The sequence below is a fragment of the Tigriopus californicus genome, chromosome 3, assembly GCF_007210705.1.
Source record: "Tigriopus californicus strain San Diego chromosome 3, Tcal_SD_v2.1, whole genome shotgun sequence".
NCBI lineage: Eukaryota > Metazoa > Arthropoda > Copepoda > Harpacticoida > Harpacticidae > Tigriopus > Tigriopus californicus.
The window spans coordinates 5418989-5437337 of NC_081442.1; the positions used below are offsets into that span (position 1 = coordinate 5418989).

Sequence of the window (18349 nt, forward strand, 5' to 3'; positions counted from 1 at the left end):
GCTCTCCCGACTACGTCGGCGAGGCCGACCTCCACTTAGCCGACAAGCACTCGATCCTCCTTGTTTGTACGAGGCTGAGTGGCGAGGCCAGTGGTGAGCCTCTATTGCTAACTTTCGTCTGCGTCAAGGTGAGAGAGCGGGAGAGACACCTTCCTCCATCTACCCATTCACTCCTTGACAGACAGAATGGACATACGAAATCATTCAGACATTTGGATCATGTTCAGATCCACCCTCTTGAGGTCTCGCCATAGACTTAGGGGGTTTAAGTGAGACCATTTTCAAATTAGTTTCTTGCGAAGGAGCGAACCAAAATTTGAGCGAACTTCAATTGCCTTGGGAGAAACACTGGACATAAATGTGCGGTCCGATAGGATATCAGATTCGGTTTGAAGTGGGAGAGAGTCTGGAGCAGGCTCCTTACTTCATGTCAGCTTGTCGTCTCAAGTAAAACCATTTAGACAGATAGTAATACGAAGGACTTATTTCAATTAACAAGTACTGTCTTCGAGACGGGTTGCTTGCTCCCTTTGATTGACGAGACCTATTACGTTTAAGAAATGTTTTTGGGCAACTTCATACTCAGCAAGTAACGAGGAAAATACTTTGTTAGCAAGGGCGTGTATCATCGAATGTGAAACTAAATTCTGAGGTTAATGATCAAATTTTGTTTTAGTATAGAAAAAAAGGAACCGAAACTTTGAAGGGTCCCTGATACCTTGCGTTTTTGCTTAAACTATCCAACTTTCACTAGATATTTGCCAAAGTTTTTGATAAGACGTCAGTATTATTGCTCTTGCAATGCTTTTATCTTGAGTACACAAACATAATTCACCTGAAGGTTGACCACGTTCGTGAGAAGCATAATCGGGATAAGAATCTGGGAGATTTGAAAAAGACTACAGGAGCTCTATGGTAATAGATCTTTTTTTTCAGAACAACTTGCCTCAATGATGCCTACTATGCATACATTCATAAGTGGGCAGTAAATGGGCATCCAATCAATTGATGTAAGTCATCAAGTTGTTAGGTCTTATGATTTTAATTCACTTCAGGTCATCTTGTATCTGAATAGCCTATTCCATTATAACGTTGGTTAACTTCTGATTGATCAAACACTTTTGTTTCAAAACTTTGCTGTGTGCGACATTTTGAAATAATTAGATCTTATGATTAGTTGACAACGGTGTTGTCGTATTCTTGGTGATCTCTGCAATTGGGGCTTAATGTTTTTATAGCTGCGTTTAATCAAAGTAATAGTCTCGATTTTTTTGTCGTGATACCTCCCCCCAAACTTTGATGTGGATTCAATTGAAAAAAAAGGATTTAAAATTTAAAAAAAGTGCTAAGAATTCCAACATAAGAAAAAGTGGCCAGAGCAGAGGGCGAGGTTGTTTGGCACGGATTTCATATCGGACGGACTTACGATAAAATTGTAGTGCCTAACCCAGGACTTCAAAATGAGAAACCAGAGCAATAGGTAACAAATGCCATCATGCAAACCTTCAAACACAAAGCAACAAAAAGTCCAAAGACAACAAATCTGGCGCAATAAAGGAAATATGAAAATATTGTCCTTGATTGCATACGTGTTTTGGAACAAGAGGTTCACATAAAATGTAAAGTAAAGTGAAGTTGTCATGGTTTCGAAATAGAATTTGTAAAAATTGAAAATTGAACTGTTCAGTCAGTGGATTATTTTTAAATTTTCCTGTAGGTCCTGAATCAACGAGCAACCAGAGACGAAGAAAAAATAATAAAAAGGCCACGTAATAATATTTGGCTGTTTTCACTAAACCTTACTTCGTACTTTCTAGCGTTGATTTAAAATCATATGTATTACATGTGTATCGAACTAGCGAACTAACAACGAATTTGCTCCAATCCAATTGCCTCCCTCAATTCCGCCATTTTAAGATTGCAACACGCTCCAATCACACCCGGCTTTTCGGAGTCGCATAACAAGGCGATCCTGTCTCCTCTTGATCCTCCTTACGTAAGGCTCACATGATCTGCAAGCAATCCAAACAACTACTTGTTACTACCTGAAACGGCATCGCCCATGCCACAAGTGAGTGTCTTGAGGCACATTCTACATACAGTCCATTAACCCGGCAAGGTTTAACTTTTACAACACCATGAGTGGAACCCAGAAGTTCAAAGTGTTTGTGGCCCGACATGATTACGAATCCGCCATGTTGGAGCCTTTAAAGGCCCTGTGTGATCTGGACATCTATGAAGGACCTGACATCTGCCCCAAGGACGAGTATCTTCGGCGTGTCAAAGGGGTCCATGCCCTATGCATTCATCCGGGGGTCGGTCACGTTGACCAGGAAGTTCTCGAGACGGCTGGACCACAACTCAAAGTGGTGGGAACCATGAGCGTTGGGTAAATTGATGTTATTGTTATTATTTTAGTCGTTCGATGGCTCATGGCTCAGAGGACCCTAAGGATTGAAGATCGTTCCTTTTGAAGCATAATCATTCCTTTGTTCCAGATACGATCATATTGATGTGGCCGCTTGTAAAGCTAAAGGGGTCAAGGTGGGAAACACTCCCTATGTGCTGAGCGATTCCGTGGCCGAGCATACCATATGTTTGGCATTGATGGTTTTGCGCCGGGTGCCCTTTTTAATGGGGTGAGCAACGAGTTTAAAAGAGCCGGATTCAAGCCCAAAGTTGATGATTGGGAGACTTTCAAGATTGGCCCAAATGCTAAGAGATCTCTTGATTCTGAAACCAAGTACCAGTAGGGGTGACAATGATCATGCCTAAATGCTGATTTGATGTTCCAGATCCATTGTCGCGGACACGTGGAAAAACAATAAGGGATCCGCTTTTGCTTCGTTGGGAGCATCTCTTCATGGGAAGACTGTGGGAATTATCGGCTTGGGAGGCATCGGGAAGGCCATTGCCGAAAGACTGATCGCTTTCAAGGTCAACAAAGTGATCTACAACTCTAGGACTCAGAAACCCGATGTGGCTAAATTATTGGGCCTGGAGTTTGCCACATTGGATAACTTGGTTCGACATTGTGAAAGAAGCGTCCTAGAAATATCATTGTAGGTGCCCATCAATCATCTCCTTCCAGTTATCGCAATGTGACTTGGTGATCACGTCGTGCGATTTGAACGAATCGACTAAGCACATCCTCAACAGAGAAGCCTTTAAGAAGATGAAGAAGTCTGCTATCGTTGTGAATATTTCCCGAGGACCCATTATTGAGCAACATCACTTAATTGAGGCGCTTCAAGTAATTATATCGTGTTGAGAAAACTACCTCCTTCAATTTAACTTTATGACAATAGAAGAAAAAATGCGTTTTCCAATGGAAAAATCTCTATTATAGAATGGAGAGATCGCTGGAGCTGGGTTAGATGTCATGACACCGGAACCTCTTCCCTTTGATCATCCACTTACGAAAATGCCTAACGTGGTCCTCACACCTCACATGGGATCTGCTACTTGGGAAACGAGAATGGCCATGGGGGACTTGACCGTCAAGAATATTATTGCCGGCCTTCAAGATCAGCCTTTGCCCGCACCGTTGTGCTAGAGCAAGAACAAATGCCGACTACAACTCCGAAAGTTCGTGGATGTTGTAGATGAGAAACAACGCCGTTGTCTCCAGCTACCGAAATACAGCCTGAATTGAAGATTGTATGTCTTATCGACATTCAACATCCTTGTCGCTCGTGATCCAGAACAAAATGCATTTCGTTGTTTTTAGTCATTCTCAGAAATCTTGTACACACTTAGACGTTTGGCTCGTTACACTACTAGCTCGATCGCACTAACGGCATTAATCATGGACCCGTCATTGTTTAACCCATCGGAGTTAATTAACCGTTTAGGAGATACCATTACTGCCAGCACCTTCTTACAATCCTCGCAATAGTCAATGCGCTGTCCCCAACACTGAAAAAATTAAGGAGCTCGAATTTAAGTTCGTTTCGTTTTAACGCCGATAACGCCTGTTGGGAAATCTTGGAGGGGTTCATCCACATCAGCAGGTTGACATCGACAAGATTTTCTTTTGCACCTGCACCTGCAACGACCCAGAATCAATTAAAGTTACCGATGAACGGTGAAATTGCACATGTTTTGCTTATTGAATGATGTGGTCCATTCTCTGTACTCTTTCTACCTTGGGTACTGAATGAAGTCAATCTCGTCCGGCATGCCGTGTTCCTGTCTGCAACTTGGCTACTCCTTGAGCAACGTGCTGTCCGGTACCTCGATCGAGTTTAACTCCACGTCCTCTGTGCCTTTGTGCATGCATGCACTATCCTCTATCTACTAGCTCTGAGGGCTCTCCTCCGCACTTGAAGGCAAGGGAGACCTGAAAGGCTCGACGAAGCGGGTCGGTCCGGATCTGGAACGAGTCAAAGACAGAGCTGACTCCGTCCTCTCTCTGTCAGACCTCGAGCGAGTGAAGTAGCGAAGCAAACTACTGATTCAGTAGTCGGTGTGTGAGGCAATATTGGGCCCAGGAACTCGAACTCACATACGCACACTCAACCAGAACTGAAGTGTGTGTGTGTGTGTGTGTACACACAGCATGTGCAATATACATTCAAGAACTCCTAGATAGAGGCGAGAGAACGAGCGAACCATCAGCACCACCATTGCCCCCGTCCTTACCTCCCCGGTGCTGCTCCTTCTTCTCTCCGTGTTCTCCACCATATTCGCTACTGGAGTATGGACTCGTACTACGAATTACACGTACCTCACGAGTCGCTCACGAATCACAACGGCATGGAGAGACAGAGAAACACAGACGGAGGAGAGAGGACACTTACTACATGAACCGCACTGTTTTGAGCCGCCGAGAACGGCACACCCGCCGCCCTAGTCGACATACACACCACTAGAACTACTATACTCGGAGGAAAAGCACAAATTGACAGGAAGTGGCGATCTCTTGGCTCGTTTGCTCGCACTCCACATTGGACCCAAAAAATCAACATGCCTAGTGAATTGGACCACAGTGCTGGTGCTCGTGACAGACAACCCCATCATCGAGTCTGATCCGAGGAATCCGTGCTCCACAACAACCTGAGTGGCCACCACCACCATCACCTCTTGGAGTGGACGAGCGTCATCCGCATCCTCATCATCGTTCCATGCATCCATCCCTTCATCCATGCACCTATCCATGGATCGGAGTGAATGTGATCAGCTGTCGTGAAATTCCTGCACAATCTGGTGAGCCTCAAACTTGTCCTCGTCAGCTCAAGGATCAGCAAACAGGTGGAATAATAGCAAGATTACATAAGTATAAGCCAGCAGGGAATCGACTTTAGGATAGGTCCAACGCAAACCGCCATTTTTGAACCATCGACTCAAGTCGACTTGGGTGGTGAACAACTAACTGTATGAGCTTAAATACAACAAATTATCGAATCGCGTGAGAGCTTCGTTGAAATATACGCAGCAGACCCTGAGATATATGCAAGTGTGTGAGGGCGTGTGTTTGGATGGATGGATGGATGGATGAATGAATGAATGTATATATGTACGTATGTATGCATGTACCTTTTGATCTTTGGCTTTTTGCTTTCTCCTTAGTCTTGAGGTGTTGTTCCAATGTTTCCAAAAACAAGAGCAAATATGCGAGCTCGGCTTTGGTGATTGGAAGCGGGGCCTATATACTATTATGTACCTAGGAAAGTGGTGATACTGCCACATAACATATCCTGATTATACAGTACACACAGTACGGCAGGCCCTCGAATAAGTGAATGAAGGCTTTAGGGTCTAGCTCCACATCAAATTCGTGGCCTTATCATTGACACTCTGTACGATTCTGCATGTCATGGCCGTGATGATAATGTAGAATTGTACGTACATTGATGTTTATAAACCATCTTTCTATATTTTTACGCCATGACATGACCAAGAATCGCAAAAAATATATTATTATTATTTATTGTTATTGAAAGCCTTATAAACCTTGCAACAGGCCAGGAAAAGGGCAATATATTTTTGGAGACTTTCAAGTGCCGACTTAATCGGTGTAACTTGAACAATGAACACCATGCAACGGGTTTCAACACCCAAAAAAGATATGGTTAGCGAAAGTAAAAGCGGGATGAGGTGCGTGCTAACGATTATGTATGATCTAATTGGGAACGAACGCATGTCCCAGCCGGCCATTATAAAGAATGATGGGACCCCTTTAATATGCTCTCAACAATATAAAAAAGACATGTGATTCAGAACCTTGATATGATCCAACTTTGTTTTGATCGGCCTCCAATAGCGTACTATTAGCAATGGATGAAATTCGGAGAACCATCGCTGATTTGGACCTATTTTGGACTTGACGTTGGTATTTTCCACTATGGTTTGACGGGACTCATCTCGAAAATGTGGCCAATTAGTTTTCCATTCTTGTAATAGATTTCAAAGGCCAAGCGGGTAGAAATGACCTCTGAGGTTGGTTACATAATGATCGTCTGGTTTGATTGGGGCATGTTTTCCATTATGGAGGTCCGGTTTTTAGCTTGATTGGATCATCAACAGGATGTTTGTCCAGAGGAAAAGAAATGTGTTCTTTGGATATCCAAACCAGAAATAGAGCTTCCAAAGGCGGTGTTTGAAAATAGCTTTTCCCACTCAGTTTTTTTTTCTAATTGAATTTACCTTATCTAGACTTCTTGGATTGAGTTTATTTTTACCTTTTTCCCTATGAGTTGGAACGAGACGTCTACAATTGTCAGTCAGTACATTAGGCAGTTCATTTACATATTAAGTGATTGGGTTTCCGAAACCTCTTAAGAAATCCCCGAAAGCCGAAATGACAGTAATTCTTGAATCGTCTTCTTTCCAGTTAGCCTTCCATCATGTGTCATCCGCACCAAATTGGATTCGAACCCGTTGTTCAGCTTTCTGAAGTCTAAGTAACCCTTCTTCCTCCACCGCTCCATCCACCCTTCTTCTTTCCTCGTGCAATCCATCAATCAATCACTTGGTTCAAGCCAGTTCCAAAGCCAAAGATGAGCTTCAAAGGTCTCACCTCGTCCTCTCAAGAGAAGAGAGCGGAGAGGCAAAAGAGTCTGGAGCCCTCGTTCAAGCTAGTCATGATTGGGGATTCCGGGGTCGGGAAATCGTGTCTATTGGAGAAACTACTCGACCTTTCATCTACCAATGCATTTATTTCCACAATCGGGGTGGATGTCAGAACCCACGTCATCAATGTGAATGGTCACGCTTTCAAGCTCCAGGTAAGCAGAGTGTTTGATCGCCCAGCCTAACATTCCGCACTGGTCTCTTCGAGGCCACACCCAAAACCGGACACCTTTTTCAAATCCCGCCACAGACATTCAAGATGTAGATGGCGAGCAGACACATTCGAACCCTTGGCTCAAACCTGCTTAGATATTGAAGGCTTAAAAGTATGATCTCCATCATTGTGCAATGGATTTACCACTACACTAGATTAATCACGGAGTCGAACGTAATCAACCATAAATTCCGAGAAAAAGTATTCTTGTCCTTGTATCGAGTTGTATACATGACTAGATCTAGAAAATGGTGATTCGTTGGAAACGTTCCTTTCCAGGGTTTTCCTTTTGTGTTATCCCCTAATTGTATTTTCTCCAAAACAATCGTCAAGCGGACGAAATCGACGCCAAAGATTGGCAGGAAACGAAGCGTCACGGTAATGGGGCCGATTATCGTGGGTTGGGTCTGTTTGTGTACACTATTTGGCAACAAGATTGAGTTTTGATATTTGGTGGACGGGAAGATAAAAAATGCCCTTGGTTTCTAGTCCCAAAAGTACTTGGACATATTTTGTTAGCCCGAGATATAATAGCCAAGTCCATGGGTTCCAATGCTCTTTGACTTCGCACTTCCCCTGGAGACACACGGTTACCATATGTACTGTTTAAGTGTGAACCAGAGAGCGTGTGGCTTTGGTATTGCCATTGTTCAACAAAGACTGGTTGCCAGTTTGGAAGAACTCAAAAACGTGATTCTGTGCTAAAATGCATCAGAATGAGTTCAAAATCAACACGAATAGACTTCAGTTTTTTTTATCAACTAAACTAAATGTATTTTCAATATTAATTTCGTGAATTTCCCTTTTCTCTTTAACGGTATTTGAAGAGACGGGTCAACGTCATTCCATATTGTTTCCGTTTTCCAATTTCTAAGAGTTTTGTACAATCCTTGCCTTCTGGGTTTGGATCCTTTTGTTCCCCTTGGAAAGGCTTCCTCGCACCTAATAATAGTATTAGGCTTGCTATTCTCTGCCTTAATTAGCAAAGTACATTTGAGGAGCTTTTTGACTATAAGTGAAGGTGATAAATACAAAGAGCTCTAAGGGACTGACGTTTAGCTTTTGGATCAGGGGCCTTTTTGGAACGCTCTCACTCTGGAGTTAAGGCTTAGATGATACTCAGAATGAGCACCCGCATCACTATTCCCATGAGTTTATATCCATACTGAATAACGTTCCAGCGACTAAGTTCGAGGCAATTGTGTGTCACATCAGCTTCGTGGACCACTGACTGACTCTGGGATAGACCTAGTCTTTAGGCTCAATCAGGCCTGTTACACTCGAAATTTCTCTTAATCTATGGTGTTTCGTGTCCTTTGCAACATTTGAAAATATAGGTTTGAAGCTTGATAATTTTTGTTGAATAGGGTCAGTTTTTCGTCCACATTAAAAATCGTCATGATTTCTTTCCTTGAGATGATTCGTTTTGGTAATCTTACTTATTTCTGTGCTTTCTTTTCTTTCAGGTGTGGGATACGGGCGGTCAACAACGCTATCGTCCCGTGTTATCCTCGTGCTATCGCAACGTGCATGGGATTATCATGGTGTTTGATGTGACCAACGTCAAATCCTTCGCCAATCTACCCCAATGGATCAAAGAAGTGAAGGAGTTCGCTCCGAATCAGGGTGTTGTACCCAAGCTTCTAATTGGCAACAAAAGCGACCTAGCAGATCGGCGCGAGGTGAAGCAGGAGATTGCCGAAGCCTTTGCCAAAGAACACTCCATGTCCTACATCGAGACGTCAGCCATTGCCACCACAAACATTCGGGAGGCGTTCATGGCTCTCTTGCAAAGCAACAACGACTGAAAGTGACAGACCTCTTCGTCACTTCTTCCCCCTTATCCTCTCCTCGTCGTCGCACACCAAACAGTTCACTAGATATTGTACTACATTATCGGTGTTGTGCTTGATCATCTTCATCGCCACATCTTTGGAGCAGATTGTGTGGTGTGACGGGGGATGCTCCTATTTTTGGATGGAACTGTGTAGGAGATAGTGTAACTTGGTTTAAAACGACATGAGAAGGGAGAGACTCAATGGTGAATCGAAATGTTGGCAATGGTTGTGATCCTAGCCAACCTACCCTAGTTCTCTCAAAATCTGTGTTTTTTCTTACATTCACCCTAGAACGTTGAGAATTGACCCCTTATACTGATCTTGAACCCAACCACTCCCATATTAAGCTGTGATGTACGAATGCACATTCCAGGCCATATTCGGACTTCTACCTACAACAACTCTTGGTTTAAAAGAACGGAGTGTTTCTTTGTGCTTCTGATTTACTTTCTCCGTGGAGAGAACAAAAGAGAATCCTAAATGTCAACGCCAACTAGTCAATTGAGCTTTATCATGATTTCGTCGTGGGATTGCCCCCCCCCTCTCCGCCCTCTTCCTCCTCCTCCTTCTACTTACTTCGTCTTGATTGGCCGTCAATCCATTCCCTTTCGTTTCTCAGTACAAAGGTTCTTTTCTGTCTTTGCCTTTGGCATTTTCGTTGATAAAGTTGATGATAGATACTGGACGAAGACGATATATATATCTTTACCTTTCGCGTACGTGTTCTGTAAGAGTTGAACCAAAAAAAAAAACTATTACCATTATCACTAGAGTGTTTTGTAATCTACGCGTTCATAGTGTGTGACCTGGCTGGCGGGGTATTATTACTAAGAGCTGAGCCAAACCCAGAGTTCCTTGAAATAAACTTATATTTTCCGTTTCAGTCAAAAACGATGATTGACTTGTTCGGCGCATTTAAATATATTAACAGAATGTTGTTCACTGGCTGCCGTGGATAGCAAGCTCGTCGGCGATATGACACATCAGACGGTCCATAGAGGAGCAGCTTTCCTTCTCCGATGAGTCCATGTTTGAAGTGTCCATGGCATTGATGGACTCTTTGCGAATCAAAAATTTGCTGTCGCCTTCTTCTTGTTCGGGTAAAGATCGCAGCGCTTCCTCAATCGTTTCTTGAACCTTGAATTGGAAAACAATGTTTGCGGAATGGAGACAGATTACATGAGAGCAGAGATCCAAAAGATAGCAAGTACTTACCTTATCTAAATGGGCTTGGAATTTTTCGGCCACTTGAAGTCGACGCCGTTTTTGAACGTGGAGCATCACTCGAAGCGTCTCTCGAGCTTGATGAGGTCGGAACTCGTTGATGAGATGATGCATGTGAATGAACAAGAGATTCGTTTCGTCAATCTTCTCTTCGCGTTTGGCCGACTCCGGACATTTGATCAAGAGTTCTAATAGGTCGAGGAAGTTCACCAGAACCGAGTGGTTGAGCTTGTGGAGTTCCCGCTTACGATCAACGTCTTTGGACGAGTATAAACGGCGGATGCCCTGTGACTCGAGGCTCTGTATAATGGTATCATCAGCTGAGAAGGGAGCACCAAACATAGAGTAGGCGTCGGTGATGGGCGGGGGTGGGGGCGGACACGTGCCCCGTCTGATGTTTTCATCCGTGTAATGATTGATGTATTGCATGGGTGGGAGGGGCATGGAAGTGACCTGACAATAAACAAAGACAAGATTTTTAAGTTCGTTTATTCTCTTCTACCTTTCCCAAGAAAAAATTAGTGATGCACCATTGTCTATTTAGCACTATAGGGTTTGAATAGAATACAAATAACGATTAGCTTTAGCAAAACACAGAGGAGCATCTCACTCTCTTCCTCCTCACATCGGGCTCTATTAGGCTTTGTTTAAAAAAAAATTAGTACCCAGACCAAAAGAGTTAATTTATTTTTGTATTACCCTCAAATGCGTTCTTCTTCATTTCGAAAGTAGAGCCGAAAGCGGTCTAAGTAATCATTTTCAACATGATATGGCAAGAAGGTTCAAGCCGCTAAATCAGCCTATTCATCGGCCGCATATCATGCATCTAAGCTTAACTGACTTTGACCTAGAGGTGAATAATTGAATCTGATGGTTGCTTTACTTGGACCATCAATTCTTCTCAACATAGATGTAAGCCAGCTTTAGTTCCAGATATTTGACGTATGAGATGCTTTCTCATCTAATATACATTCGTTATATATATAGAGGGGCAAAAAATCGCTAAAAAGGTAACAAAATTTAGAAATTTGCCAAAATCATTATTTTTTTCAATCATTTTTTGAGGGACAGCATTGGTATGGCAAAAGATTCAGATAAAGAAGGTGCAAAAAATACCACACCTAAAGCTTTTGATGAGTAAAAATAAATGGTTTTGGAGCACGGTGGTCAAAAAACCAATTCAAGTTTGCAGAGAAATGTCCAAATACGTTTTGGAATTTTTCTCCTCAAGAAATCATAAGGATCAACGTTGGTTTTATTGCTTTATTGAGTTCTAGCCTACATGAAAAAACTACATGCATGAATACATTATGAAAGCTGAAGTTTGCAAAAACCTAATTAATGAAAATTGAACAACACACTTAGTTCGCGATTACTTCGAAATTATAATTCTACTTAACCGCTACTTAGTTATATGGGATCTAATGCGCCAATTTTCATTGTTTTAGCTACACAATGCTGCAGTTTTATTTTAACTTCAATTCCGAAAAAAGAATACGCATTTTCAATATCACAAAAAAAACCATGATTTTTCTTTTTCTTGCATATTCTCAAACTAGATCAAATTGTTACATAATCTTACTCAAAACCCTCCAAAAAAACATTCTAAGAACTGTTTTAGAATGTTGAAAGCACCCACAGTTCAACAATTATAAAAACGTTCACAAAAATCCACGAAGCCTCAAAGAAGCAATTTTTAATCAGTTTCCACAAAGTCTTCAAGAAATGGCCAATTCTACATACAATATTACCTGTTGTATGCATTGTCATCACCATTCTTTTTTTTTTTTTCTTTTTTTTGTGCGGACTTCCTTACCGCTACCGGATTGGAATCCCAGCAGTTCAAGACGGAAGATTATTTATTATACTTGACTTTTAGTTATATATATTATTTGTTCGACCAACGAATTGGAGTTGGCTGATCTGGCTAATCCTTGAATATAAGGTTGATCCGGAATTTTAGTCAAAAACTTGTCCAAGTCTGACTTAAATCTTGCTACTGGATCAACCCCTACATAAACCTACGAATATTTGAGGGCAGCAAATTGAACAATGAAGGAGCCCGAGAAAGAAGAGAGTTGGACTTTATTGTTTTAACTAGCCTGGATTCTCGAGGGCTTGAAGGTGCTCTCAAAACGCACATTAAGCCTCTACGGTCACTAGAATTGACCTTAAACCTGGGTTGGGACAAAGCTCATGGATACTTTTGAAGACGTACAGTATCAGATACCTTTCGTACCTTCTCTGAACACTGTACAGTCCAACTTCTTTAGCCTCTCCCAACATGAGAGCTATCTCAATCCTGTGATGTTCCTAGTGAAACATCTTTGGACTTGCTCGACCTTTTGCAAACCTGCTGAACTCATTAGAGCCCAAATGGGAGAGGCATATTCAAGATGCGGCTGAACAATCGACTTGTACAGAGTTAGCATCGTGACACTATCTCTGGACTTCAACGTGCGATATATCCAACCACATGTTTGAAAAGCCTTACCAACTTTCAACTGGATATGCTCATCGAACTTTCCTTTATCTTGGAGGACTACACCTAAATCCTTCATGGATGAGACCTGCTCAATGTCCTTACCTTCATCATCTAATAGTGGAGTGTCTAATGGCGTCGACCCAAAGGTCATTGAACGGAATTTCAATCTATTCAAGGCCATGTTACTCGCAGCAACCCAGGAATAAATTTGGTCTAGGACCTTTGCCAGACAACCAGAATCCTGACCATTCCTACCACTACCAATTTGTATCATCAGCAAAGAAAGAGATACTGACTTTACTACTACCAAGCTTCTGAAGCGAGGCAATGAAGATGATGAAAAGGAGAGGACCAAAATGGAGCCCTGAGGGACACCCGACTTGACATCATGTATGTCACTAAGGGATCCACTAACTAATTGTTTCCTACCACAAATGAAGCTTCTTAGCCAATTGAGAACCTTGCCTTGGATCCCAATCTCACGGAGCCTGTTAACTACAAGGCCATGATCTACCTTGTCAAAGGCCTTGGCAAAGTCGAGATAAACTACATCGACTGATTCATGGCTCTCCAGTCCCTCAATAACCTGCTCTATATGCTCAATCAGTTGGGCAACCGTGCTGAAATGTGCTCGGAACCCAGGCTGGCTAGGAGGAAGGACTTCATGTATATCAAGAAATTCAACAAGTTTGAACTTCATGATCTTCTCAAACACCTTCGCAATATTCGAAGTGAGAGAAATTGGCCTGAAGCCACTGGGGAGTGACTTATCTCCCCTTTGAAAATTGGAACAACATGAGCTACCTTCAGAGAAGAGGGGAACTTGGCCTGGTCCAAGATGCAACGCATCAAGTACGAGAAAACAGGAGCAAGAACCTGTGAGCATCTCATCAGAAACTGAGATGTCACTCCATCTGGCCAGGGGAGCTCGAGAGTCTCAAGTCCCTGATGGCCTCTAAAGCATCCTGATCTGTGACTACAAGATCATCTAAATGCTCAACTTGACAAGCCTTGCAGTCCCAACAAACTCATCAATAAGAGCAATGGACTGTTGCTCCTAAACTCCGTGGAGTTGAAAACACACTAGAGAACTGATCTCCAAGTATGTTGGCCATAGTCCCTACATTGTCTATGGCTTCCCCATCGACCTCAAAAGGCCTACAGGGTGTTTGATCTTTCTCTTAGTGTTTACGTAAGAGAAAAAACGCCTTCGAATTCGACCTCACCTCTTGAACAACTCTGCTTTCCTGTTTCAACTGATCTGTCTCAATGGAGGCCTTAATTCTAATTATACTTTGAGAGTGTTTTCAGTGACTTCGCGGTAGGCAAGAAAAATTAAAATCGACCTAAATTTATGAAATCAAAACTTATCATTAATATAGTATACCCTCTAAAGCAATGAGTAAACCTGAGTGGCTAAATTTGTAAATCTTAAATGTGGCACAACTTATTTCGAGCAGGTTCGGCTAGATTCAATTTCTGGTATCACTGACCGTGATAAAAATATTTTCTATTTGATAGAGAACTTTTTGATAGAGATGACAAAGGATGCAAAATCAGGTAAAAGTAAGTCACAATTTCCCTCTTAAATGACTGCAGATTCAAACGATAGCCTTAACTCATTGATGAAGCTCATTCCGCATCAACCTCTGTTCAGTACTTTCATGCACTTCCTCCGTTGGATTTAGATTGGTCTTACTTGAGTGCTTTCACGATCGGCTGGATTGGCCGGTCCGCCGGCTCCGGCCGGTGGGTTGGACGTAGTGGACGACGCTCCGGGTGTGTGAGGCGCATGAATCCCGATCTGACCCCCGGAGGCACGCCGGCCAAACTGGGATGGTGACCACCGCCCCGGGACTCACGCCCCGATGATGAAGCCCACCCATGGGACTCAAGCCCGGGTTCATCATGGCAACCAACCCGCGAGTAGGCGGGGGCGAGAAACGAGAGCTGAGATCCCAATGAAAGCAAAGAAGTAGGTTTGGATTTGGAGGATGGGGTGAGTTACTTTGTTTTGGTTTGGATGATGGACAATGTTGACAATGTTGACAATGTTGACACGGATTGGTTCCAATCAGTGTTGCTCAAGTACGGGCCAAACATTAGGTCAGCCTAAACACAACACATGCAGTCCATCCCTGCGCCGTGGGGGAGCTGAAATCATCTTGAAGTCAGTAATATGAGTTTTAAACATGAACATGGATCCTATGGTCACCTATGAATTTTGATATGCGAGATTGGCCCATAATTTCTTCACAAAACTGGCTTAGAATGAGATAGTTCGGACCAGCCTGATGGCTGATAGCACTCCAGCCGACTTAGCCGAGGACTAGGGCAGCTATCCTTAACGTGGCAAATTTGGCCGGAGATGAGCTAGGAAGTATCAGGATTGAAATTCAGCCTAAGACGATAAGTAAGCAATAACACGTGTTCAATGTTGATAACCAGACCCCAATCTAACGCATCAATGCATCAAAACTAAGTCTAAACGCTCTCAGCTTAGAATTTGGGCACGTGGACCCATTGGTCCAATCAAAGGATTCTTGTCTCTAAGCTAGCCTACCCGTCAAGGTGACGAACCCGGTCCACAGAGCTTGATTTATGTACTATCCTGATCTAGATGACAACTTGGACAAAAGTCAAGGCTAATAGACACTGAAACATGCTGGCTCCATATTTGTAGCTCGCATACAGGGTGAGTGTTTCTTTAGTCAGGACTAAGAATAATCTTACATTTCAAGAATATGATTTGAGCTCAGGCCTGGTTTTCGTCACCTTACTCTGGGTCTGCCTTGCTTGGAACGTCATACTCACGGTTTATCCAAGGTTCTAAACCACAGTGCTTCCATTTCTGATATTTTTGCGCCATGTTTGCTCGGATAATCGTGACTGGGGCAAGGTTCATTTTCCTACAATTCCTGGCGCTTGTCATCTCCTAATTAGAAATATGAAATGTATTGTATTAACCCATGAAAAGTATGGAACCTGAGACTGAAGCGTTATTTTCAGATTGTTTCTGAACACAATCATGGGTACTGCTAATCCTCGTACTCGTTACCAAATCCATGACATGAAAGATGTAATGCATTTTATGTTAAACGAAACATTAGAGTCAAGGACAGGCGCCAAAAAAGAGAGGGGCTTGAGAAAAATGACCGTTTAAACGTAATTTCAAAATAATACATTTCAAGGCATTGATTTTAGTATTGAGACATACAGATGTGGAACTGATGTTGACACAAATCAACGGATGATAAAAAACGATAAACCTTGGTTGTTGAGACACAGTTCTTCAAATGCCTTAAAAAGTTTGGCCAGAAATACCAAAACATATCTTGGCATTTTCGTGCTCGTAAATCATAAGAAACAATTTTGCTTACATTGGTTTATGGAATTCTAGCCACATAAAAAACTTAACTGCCTAAAAGCCAACTGAAAATTGAAATGCTAAAAAAACCTTATCAATGGAATTTTGGCAACACATCTAGTTACATCAAAAATTAATAATGGATATATTTCAGTGCTTGTTAGTTACATCGGATTAAATGGCCCAATTTTCATTGTTTCTAGTTGAATATCTGGTTACATCTTAACTCAAATTCCCAAAAAATAATTTAGATTTTCAATGTCATAAAGTAAGAGATGAGGGTCAAATAACCTAAAAATAATTTTAAGTGCCAAAATATTTTATTTCACACCAAAATGATGTCTCTAAAGCAAAGATATGAGCTTGTTCAAAAAAAAAAGACACGTAAACAGACAACAGTAGAGCAATTTTGCAAAATTTGGACCAATGAACTAAGGTTTCAAGATATTTCATTATTTCAAATTTTCAAGTCAAAAGTCCCAAATTGTCTCCTAACTGGGACCACCAAATTGATAACCTAACAAATCTGATTACTCTGGGTGCTTTATCTCAGCTATTTGTTAGGGTGAAGAGACCTGGGTTAAAAGAGCAAGTATTTTTACAATTGCGCTTTTTATGGGTCTTATGAGGCTCTTGTTGCATTTTCAGGAAATGCTCAAGCTTTTGCCAAATAAGGCAGCAGGAACAATGTGGGAATGAGAGAGCTACTGCATTGGGACAAACTGAAAGTGAGACTAACAGTATGAAAGGAGATGCAACAGGTATCTTTTAAAGTTGAAACGTATCCATAATTTTGTCCTCAACCAGATTTTATGCGTCAATGTAGTGATTGTTAAGGATTAATACAATTTTGAGCCCTCGACAATCCAGGCATGTCAAAACAATGATGTACTTTGTTCTCTCAGGGGTTCCATCAATGTTCCAATTGCCCTCCCTCCTCTCCATTCGCAAATTTTGATTCGTATTAGAAGTTTTAAGTGAAATTGTTTTGGGTGAAAAAGCAACTAAAAAAAAAATAAAATCAATTCATAATTTGAAAAAAATCCAGCGCTATTAATGATTTTCAAATTTTGTGTGAATTTAAAGATTCTAGAAATATTTCAATTTTTGAGCTATCATTAGATTATTGAGAATCAATATTATTTTTGGGGGAATTTAAGTTAAGATGTAACCGGAATATTCTGGAGCTGAAAGAATAAAAAATGGCCATTTAATCCAAATAACTAAGCAGCGGTTAAATAGATCGCCTTACGATTTCTAAGTAAGTGTTAACTATGTGCGTTTACAATTTTCATAAATTAGGCTTTTTAAATATATTTCAGTTTTATATTGTCTCTGGGCATGTAATTTTTTCACGTGGGCTAGAATTCCATGAAGTAAAAAAATAAAGTGGTATCCTTATGATTTTCTGAACAATTTTCTGAACAACATGTATTTGGGTGTTTATCTAGAAACTTGAAATGGCTTTGTTACCCGTGGAGACGTGATTGACATAGACTCAAACCGGTAACACAGGATTCCCACTCATTTAATGTACAATGTATCCCCCCCCCAGTTTCCTCTTGCGCCTTTTTGTGCCAATCACCTGGTGGCCCTGAACCAGGGGATCAAGTGTTCTCTAGATAGACAAGAAGGGTTGCACCGCTACTCCATGAAAACCAAGAGCAGGCGGAACAGGAACAGGATCCAGCCAGTGACGACGACCACGGTGAGCGGAGGTCGCCTTCGCATGCCCTGGGCTGTTGAGGAAACGCCCTGACCACTGATTGAACCGGACCCCAAAGACATCCATCCGTCATCCACCTTAAAGGTGGGCGAGGTGCTGGCTTCTTCCATGAGCTCGGATTTGCTGCGGGTTGGCTGGATTTTGACATTAACTCGGACGTTTTTTCATCCACTGGACGGCCTGTCCGGTCTCATCTCGACCGGTTCCACCTCTAAATATCGGCAGTGATGACGGCTTCAACCTCGCCGGCCTCAAAGGCCCAGGCGGATCTTGGGAGCAGCTCCGAAAAGAGGTAGGTTGGTAAGTAGACATGAATGGGCAATCGCCGGATTAAGGCCGTCCATCGTACAATTTCTTAGATGGGTAACTCAATTGGCCCTAAGGACCCTCCTCCATCATTCAGGGGATGGCCATCTGAACC

General features: G+C 42.1%; 3 protein-coding genes across 3 annotated transcripts in view; 2 read left to right on the forward strand and 1 right to left on the reverse strand.

The window, feature by feature from the left end:
- Positions 1-1961: 1961 nt before the first annotated feature.
- Positions 1962-3729, forward strand: LOC131877491 (glyoxylate reductase/hydroxypyruvate reductase-like). The gene is made up of 5 exons (XM_059223173.1): positions 1962-2389; positions 2499-2639; positions 2796-3024; positions 3092-3253; positions 3350-3729. Exons 1-5 carry the CDS (start codon positions 2139-2141, stop codon positions 3554-3556), a joined length of 990 nt encoding a protein of 329 aa, XP_059079156.1. The 5' UTR covers positions 1962-2138; the 3' UTR covers positions 3557-3729.
- A 691-nt stretch (positions 3730-4420) lies between these two features.
- On the forward strand, positions 4421-9518 carry LOC131877492 (uncharacterized). Its single transcript, XM_059223174.1, has 3 exons — positions 4421-5208; positions 6836-7229; positions 8755-9518. The coding sequence occupies exons 2-3, from the start codon at positions 7002-7004 to the stop codon at positions 9094-9096; spliced, it is 570 nt and encodes a 189-aa protein (XP_059079157.1). The 5' UTR covers positions 4421-5208; positions 6836-7001; the 3' UTR covers positions 9097-9518.
- Positions 9519-9977: 459 nt separating this feature from the next.
- Positions 9978-18349, reverse strand: part of LOC131878109 (mediator of RNA polymerase II transcription subunit 7-like) — a 13797-nt gene continuing 5425 nt past the window's right edge. Inside the window, exons 2-4 of the mRNA XM_059224011.1 lie at positions 14535-14692; positions 10342-10803; positions 9978-10263 (exon numbers count right to left, since the gene is read on the reverse strand). Coding sequence (XP_059079994.1) covers positions 10066-10263; positions 10342-10803; positions 14535-14692 — 818 coding nt within the window. The 3' untranslated portion in view covers positions 9978-10065. The remainder of the gene's footprint in view (positions 10264-10341; positions 10804-14534; positions 14693-18349) is intronic.

Bases quoted from the DNA above. Each gene is read 5' to 3' on its own strand.
- LOC131877491 (XM_059223173.1), top strand. From the start codon at position 2,139: ATGAGTGGAACCCAGAAGTTCAAAGTGTTTGTGGCCCGACATGATTAC. The intron at 2,640-2,795 runs GTGAGCAACGAG...TTGATGTTCCAG, and splicing joins CGGGTGCCCTTTTTAATGGG to ATCCATTGTCGCGGACACGT. The intron at 3,254-3,349 runs GTAATTATATCG...TCTCTATTATAG, and splicing joins ACTTAATTGAGGCGCTTCAA to AATGGAGAGATCGCTGGAGC.
- LOC131877492 (XM_059223174.1), top strand. From the start codon at position 7,002: ATGAGCTTCAAAGGTCTCACCTCGTCCTCTCAAGAGAAGAGAGCGGAG. The intron at 7,230-8,754 runs GTAAGCAGAGTG...CTTTTCTTTCAG, and splicing joins GTCACGCTTTCAAGCTCCAG to GTGTGGGATACGGGCGGTCA.